Source organism: Labeo rohita, chromosome 8, assembly GCF_022985175.1.
Source record: "Labeo rohita strain BAU-BD-2019 chromosome 8, IGBB_LRoh.1.0, whole genome shotgun sequence".
NCBI lineage: Eukaryota > Metazoa > Chordata > Actinopteri > Cypriniformes > Cyprinidae > Labeo > Labeo rohita.
This window is the reverse complement of record NC_066876.1, coordinates 17,748,540-17,756,287: the sequence shown is the minus strand read 5'-3', so window position 1 is coordinate 17,756,287 and position 7,748 is coordinate 17,748,540. Positions and strand designations below refer to the sequence as shown.

Here is a 7,748-nt window from a genome sequence, read left to right as displayed (position 1 = left end):
AGTTTAGAAAATGGTAATAAAAATATGACAAGAACTCTGATAACTTTGATAGAAAGGTATGTAACAAAACATGGTAAGGTGAAAGTGTCAAATCAAATTTTTGGTCACAAATTTCTATCAGTTTTAGTGGTAGTCCACTGTATGAAGAACTTTTGGGTATAATATGTCACAGTTTACTTTATGTTGCTGTCCTCACTTACATAAATGAACTGCTGTACCCACTAGCACCCACTTTTGGTTTGACTGTATATATATATATATATATATATATATATATATATATATATAGCAGGTGTGTATGAAAATGTATATATCATTTTGTGATTCCACTTGCTATGACCATATTTGGGGTTTCCTGCCGCCATACTGACTTGGGAGTTGGCATACTTAGCTTCTTCCTAGTCTGCGTGAGAAGTTCATGCGGTGATTCAACAGATGAATTCATATGATATGGTTGTGATCTAAAGCCCTTATGGGATGTATACGTATGCTTTGTTAATTATTTTTCTTCACTGAAAGCATTTTTTGTAATGTCTGTAATTTTCTCTTTTTCACAGCGCGTGCATTGCTGCCGCATGCTGTAGTGTATGCTGCACGAGTCCTCATATATATTCGTTTGTGTTATCCAGGTACATGCTTCATTGTTATATGTTCTGAAAATGAGCTTTTGTTAAAGTGTATTCTGCCCAGTCTGCATTAGATGTCACAGTGCGCGTGCGGGTAGACCAGGTACAGGGGTACATAACACATTTAAAACACCTTAAATAACTTGCGTGCGCAACAAGTCTGAAAATGTAAACATGAGCTTTTCCAGTTCGAACATATCGTCGACAATTTTTTTTTTCTAAGGTAAGTTTTTCACGTCACCACGTCCCTTCCACATTAAATAATTTCTCATCCTTACATGACTGTTAACTAAAATTTTGCAAATAAAGTTAACTTGCATTTTCGTAAACCTTAATCTGTGCTCTAAAAACTGACATACTGGATGAATTTGTGTCTCGCAAGGTAATCGTAAAATCTAGAGGAATGTTCGAGGTGGTCAGCAGGGTACAGTTGTATCAAATGTACCCGCACTACAATCCTATTGCGGCACATGCAGTTTCACAAGTTAATAGTCACATTCAGACAAATATACCTTTGTTTTGAGAATGACCTTTGTTTTGTTTTGATGCTTTATTAGGCTATTGTTATTATGTTTATTGTTATTATTTTTTAGGTTATTGTTTGCATTTGATCTGTTTTATTACTGCTGTTGCAGTTGTTCAGTGTTTTTTACTGTTTTACTAATTAACTACTTTTAACTAAACAAATAATCAAATAAAATATTGGAAAATGAAAAATGGAAATAAAAACTGCTGAACATTAATTTTAAAGGTATTTTACATTTGCAAAGAATTGGTTAGGCAGCTTTACAGCATTACGGATGAGTGTCTCAACTGTACAGTTGTAACAGTACCCGACATGGGTATAGTTAGAACAAAACAACTTCTTATGTTTATGAGCTAATTGTGGCAAATAAAACCTACTTATGGATGTTAATAAGTATTAATATTTTAGTAAACAAGTAAAGGTAATGTCATATGAAAAATAACTTTTTTTCAGTCCATATAGTTTTGGTGTGGCAACGTAAAAAGCAAGAAGTGTACCAACTGTACCTGGTCTACCCTATTCGTTTGTGTTATCCAGAATAAATGAGGGCAAAAGTTTGCACAGTTTCTCCTTGATTTCTACAAAATGCAGTAAACACTATATATATATATATATATATATATATATATATATATATATATATATATATAAATATTTGGTACTCACATGTTTATTTTTTTGTTTGCATTGGACAACACAAAAAAACAGAGAAGGAAAGTCAAATCCGATGCAATTCCACACAGAACCCAAAAAATGCACTGGACAAAATTATTGGCACCCTTAACTAAATATTTGGTAGCACCCCCTTTGGGAAAAATAACTGAAATCAGTCACTTCCTGTAACCACGAATGAGTTTCTTACACCTCTCTACTGGAATTTTGGACCACTCTTCTTTTGCAAACTGCTCCAGGTCATTCAGATTTGAAGGATGCCTTCTCCCAACTGCTGTTTTGAGATCTCTCCACAGGTGTTCTGTGGGATTCAGATCTAGACTCATTGCTGGCCATTTTAGAGCTCTCCAGAGCTTTGTTTGTAACCATTTCTGAATGCATTTTGAAGTGTTTCGGGTCATTGTCCTGCTGGAAGACCCATGACCTCTGGTGGAGACACAGCTGTCTGACACTGGCCACTACATTGCGCCCCAAAATTCTTTGGTGAGCATCAGATTTCATGATACCGTTCACACAGTCAAGCAAACCAACCCCAAAACATCTTTGAACCTCCACCATGTTTGACTGTAGGGACTGTGTTCTTTTCTGTGAAGTCCTCATTTATTTTTCTGTAAAGAGTGCCATGATGTCCTTTACCGAAAAGCTCTACTTTTGTCTCATCTATCCACAATACATTCTCCCAGAAGGATTGTGGTTTTGTCACTCAAGTTTTGGTAAACTCCAGGCTTCCTTTTTTATGCCTTTGTGTCAGCAGTGGTGTCCTTCTGGGTCTCCTACCATAGCGCCCCTTTTCATTCAGATACCGATGGACAGTGCAAGCTGGCACTGTTGTACCCTGTGTCTGTAGATCAGCTTGAATTTGTTTGAAAGTTAATCTGAGGTTTTATTTTCCACATTTTTAAGAGCTGCCAAGGACCAGATATTTTTTTATGTCCTGATACAAAAAAAAAAGGGAAAAAACTTTAATTCAATAGGGTGTCCTAACTTTTTCACATTACTGTATATATATGTGCATTTGTGTGTGTGTGTGCGCACGCAAGACGTGTTACTATACTGTTTCTTGCTCTCTAAAGTTATTAGTCTTGTTTATCACTCTTTTGTTTTATACAGGTAACCTGTTCATTGTCTGATTATTGAGAGAAACAGAACAAAGAAAGATAATGATGCCTCTTGCGGTTCTTCCCATGTTGAGCTCAATTTCTGTGTCCGAGAGCCTTTTGGCCATCATCACAGTATGTTTGGTGTATCTTCTCATGCGCCTCATGCGTACTAAGATCCCAGAGGGGCTCCAGAAGCTGCCAGGGCCAAAGCCTCTTCCCATCATCGGAAATGTCCTGGAGTTGGGAAAAAACCCACATTTGAGCCTTACTGCCATGAGTAAGCGCTATGGCCCCGTATTCCAGATCCAGATCGGCATGCGTCCCGTAGTGGTGCTCAGCGGAAACGACGTGATCCATCAAGCCCTCCTCAAACAGGGTGAAGAGTTCGCCGGACGTCCAGATCTATACAGCTCGAGGTTCATCCGTAATGGCAAGAGCCTGGCCTTCAGCACGGATCAGGTGGGAGTCTGGCGCACCCGGCGCAAGCTGGCCCTAAGCGCCCTGCGAACATTTTCAATGGTGCAAGGCAAAAGCTCAGAGTATTCATGCGCTCTTGAGGAGCACATCAGCAAGGAAAGTCTCTATTTGATTGAAAGGCTTCACAAAGTCATGAAGGCAGACGGGTGCTTTGATCCTTTCCGCCATATCGTAGTGTCTGTGGCCAATGTGATCTGTGGAATATGCTTCGACCGGCGCTACAGCCACGACGATGACGAGCTGCTGAGTTTGGTTGACCTGAGCGACGAGTTCTTGAAGATCGTGGGTAGCGGCAACCCTTTGGATTTCATCCCTTTTCTGCGCATCCTGCCCAACAAAATGATGAGGAAGTTCCTGGAACTCAATGCTCAATTAGAGAAGTTTGTGAACAAGATCGTCATAGACCATTATGACACCTTCGACAAGGTGGGGGCTCTCAGACATGTCAGATAGATCAGTTTCTCTTTTATGCTCCGTGTAGCTCATCAAATGTGAATTTTGTTGCAGGACAACATCCGTGACATCACAGATTCGCTCATCAACCATTGCGAAGACCGGAAACTGGCAGAGAGCTCAAATGTCCAAGTGTCCGATGAGAAGGTTGTTGGAATTGTCAATGACCTCTTCGGAGCTGGTGAGTGCTGGGAAAACTGAATGATTTTCTCTCTCCAGTCTTTGCATTATATTAAAGTGTGTCTCTGTTCATTGACAGGTGTTGACACTGTCAGTACTGCTCTGTCTTGGGCTGTTGTCTATCTAGTTAACTACCCTGAGATCCAGGAACGACTGCAAAGGGAGCTGAGCGAGTATCTCTCTGCTGAACCTTTATTTTTAAGAGTCTAGGTGGATTTACTGCACCGAAGCTAGTTTTTAAATCTTCCAGTCTGACAAATGCCATTAAAAGAGTAGTTCACTTACAGAACAAAAATGTACAGATAATGGGCCTCATTCATGAAACCTGCAGAAATATATGAGTAAATTCTGAGTAATTTGCACGCAAACCAGACCTTCCCGAAAACTCTCCTCCAGATTCACAAACACTTCGTAAATGTGTGATTTTTAGTTAAATGTGTATGTTAATGGATTCCAATCATTCGTAAATAGGGCGCTCGTGCACGCTCATTCACAATTAGTATAATCCCCCCCCCTATGAGTTACAGCTACGCAAATTGTGTCCAGGAACGCAGTGGAATATTCTGAACTCCCTTCTCAGGTTTGGCTCCAGTATATTGCATAAATGCAAAAAAGACTAATAGACCATATGTCTAACAATAAATATTCAAGTAACGTGTGTCCACCAAAGAGTTTTTAGCCAGCTAAAAATGTCAGGCGTTCTTCTTAAAATGACCAGCTGGTGGCGCTTGAAAACACTTTGGTGGCACAGCATTTTTCCAGCTGAGACGCTTTAGTTGCTATGATTTGGAATATCTGTGGCAGAAACGTATTACTAGTAGCTCATTTTAAAGAATTTTACTAAATATAAAAAGCAGTTATCGTTGTTTAAGCAGGATGGTTGGTTGGTATTCGTTCTGCTCAAAAATTTCTTCTGCTCGTGTTTCATGAATGAGGACCAATGTACTCACCCTGTGGTCTTCCAAGATGTACATGTCTTTCTTTCTTAAGTCGTAAAGATATTGTGTTTTTTGAGGAAAAAATTTCAGAAATTATCGTCATATAGTGAACTTCAATGGTGCCCGCGAGTTTGAACTTCCAAAATCAGTGCAGCTTTAAAGGACTCTGAACGATCCCAGCCAAGGAATAAGGGTCTTATCTAGTAAAGCAATCAGTCATCATCCAAAAAAAAAAACAAACAAGAAGTGTATACTTTTTAACCGCAAATGCTTGTCTTGCCTAGCTCTGCGATGCACATGCGTACTCTGTGTAATCCGGGTCAATACAGTTAGGGTAGGTCGAAAACCCCCCATCTCATTTTCAAAACATCGCTGTTTTACCTTATTTGTAAAGACCGTTTGAACATTCTTTGCATGTTTACTTTGTAAACACTGGTACTTCTGTACTTCTGCAGCGATGTAGGACGATTTTAAAGTTGGAGGAGAAAATGAGATTTTTCGACATACCAAAACTGTATTGACCTGAATTACACAGAGTGCACATGGCAGAGCTAGACAAGACAAGCATTGGAGGTTAAAAAGTATTCACATTTTTATTTTATTTTTTTGAAAATGACATTGTTTCACTAGATAAGACCCTTATTCCTTGGCTTGGATCATTTAGAGCCCTTTAAGGCTGCATTTAAACTGCATTCTGGATGTTCGAACTGGCAGGCACCATTGAAGTCCACTATAAGGAGATAATTCCTGAAATGTTTTATTCAATAAACATAATTTCTTTACAACTGAAGAAAGAAAGGCATGAACATCTTGGATGACAATGGGGTAAGTACATTATCTGTAATTTTTTTTTTCGTTCTGGAACTGAACTATATACTTTATAATACTTTATTATATACTTTAAAAACTTTCTAGATGAAAAGATCGGAATGGACCGTACACCACGTTTGTCAGACAGAACGAATTTGCCGCTTCTTGAGGCCTTCATTTTGGAGATCTTCCGTCATTCGTCGTTCCTTCCATTCACCATTCCTCACTGGTGAGTTGAGAATGGCATATTTGGATTAAAGAAAACCACATGCAAATTGAGTTACCAAAGATGGATGCCTGTAAACAAAGTTGCAGGGTTTATCAAAGTTGGCTGTGCCAATGCTTGGGCTTTTTTTTTTTTTCTCTTTCAGTACGTCTAATGACACATCGCTCAATGGATATTTCATTCCCAAAGACACCTGTGTGTTTGTAAACCAGTGGCAAGTCAACCATGACCCGTAAGTTTCTCATAATGACTTAAATATGTGCGGTGTAATGCTATTTTAAACAGGTGAATCTTCTGTCTCTATGTGCAGAGAGCTGTGGAAGGATCCGTCGTGCTTCAACCCGGACCGATTCCTCACTGTGGATGGTACAGACCTGAACAAAATGGAAGGAGAAAAGGTGCTGGTTTTCGGCCTGGGGAAGCGACGCTGCCTCGGAGAGTCCATCGGACGTGCCGAGCTCTTCCTGTTTCTGGCCATCCTTCTCCAGAGGTTGAAGTTCAGTGGGATGCCAGGAGAAACGTTGGATATGACACCAGAGTATGGGCTTACCATGAAGCACAAGCAGTGTCTGCTGCGCGTTACGTCACAACCTGGCTTCTAATTCCCCAGCACCATGGTGTGATATGAATCCATTCTGAGGTGAAAAGCTCGCCATTGGCTCACAATGGCAGATATTGTTTGTCCAAGCATCTGTTGCATTTAATTCTGACGATGCTGGACCGCAAAGCTTATAACACAGAGTCTGCAATTTGTCTTTATCACCTTTATCATGTACATACATCTATGTTTTCATATGCACATGCATATTTGCATGGGTTCTTCCACACTTATAGTAATAACATGTTTTCGCTTTCGAACATATAGTAGTCAACATTTGAAGTGGATCAAAGCCTTTCATCAAAGTTGTCATAAAACCAAAACAATACCCATTCTTGTCTTAGGACAACTCTGAATAACTTTTTTGATCCACTTCAAATGTTGCCTACTGTAGTTTATTACTGTATCAGCACAGTTATCAAGATCATTCTAATTCATTCTAATATTTTTGTTGTTTAATTGTCTCTGTGACCTGATTCTCTCTGTGGCAGGAGCTTAATGTCTAAAGTACTACAATTAATAATTCCCGCAAGTGTGGTCTCGTGTCAGCTCTATCAGCAGGGACATTGTTTTTGTGTATACATATACACTACCGTTCAAAAGTTTGGGGTCAGTACATTTTTATTGTTTCTTTTTTTTTTTTTTTTTAAGAAATTAATACTTTTATTCACCAAGGATGTATTAAGTTAATAATTAAAAGTTTATTAAAAGTTAATAATAAATAATTTACATTGTTATAAAATATTTATATTTTGAATAAACACTGTACTTTTTAAACTTGTTATTCATGAAAGAATCGTGAAAAAAAAAAAATTACAGGTTCCAAAAAATATTTGGCAGCACAACTGTTGATATTATACAACACTGATCATTCTAATAATAAATCCGCATATTAGAATGATTTCTGAAGGATCATGTGACACTTAAGACTGGAGTAACAGCTGATAAAAATTCAGCTTTTTATCACAGGAATAAATTCTATTTTAAAGTATGTTAAAATAAAAAACATTATTTTATATTGTAAAAACATTTTGCAATATTACTGTTTTTTTTTTGTATATTTTTAATCAAATAAATGCAGCCTTGAAGAGCATAAGAGACTACTTTAAAGACTATTACAAGTCTTACTGACCCCAAACTTT

The 7,748-nt window shown here is 38.3% G+C and overlaps 1 protein-coding gene across 1 annotated transcript; it reads left to right on the top strand.

Moving 5' to 3' along the window:
* The first annotated feature begins 366 nt into the window (after positions 1–366).
* LOC127170294 (cytochrome P450 1A1) lies at positions 367–7,441 on the top strand. Its single transcript, XM_051118155.1, has 8 exons — positions 367–453; positions 558–629; positions 2,935–3,827; positions 3,909–4,035; positions 4,114–4,203; positions 5,888–6,011; positions 6,154–6,240; positions 6,319–7,441. The coding sequence occupies exons 3-8, from the start codon at positions 2,985–2,987 to the stop codon at positions 6,608–6,610; spliced, it is 1,563 nt and encodes a 520-aa protein (XP_050974112.1). The 5' UTR covers positions 367–453; positions 558–629; positions 2,935–2,984; the 3' UTR covers positions 6,611–7,441.
* Positions 7,442–7,748: the final 307 nt, after the last annotated feature.

Coding starts and splice junctions, on each gene's coding strand:
- LOC127170294 (XM_051118155.1), top strand. CDS start 2,985: ATGATGCCTCTTGCGGTTCTTCCCATGTTGAGCTCAATTTCTGTGTCC. Junction 3,828..3,908: donor ATTATGACACCTTCGACAAG/GTGGGGGCTCTC, acceptor ATTTTGTTGCAG/GACAACATCCGTGACATCAC. Junction 6,241..6,318: donor TGGCAAGTCAACCATGACCC/GTAAGTTTCTCA, acceptor CTCTATGTGCAG/AGAGCTGTGGAAGGATCCGT.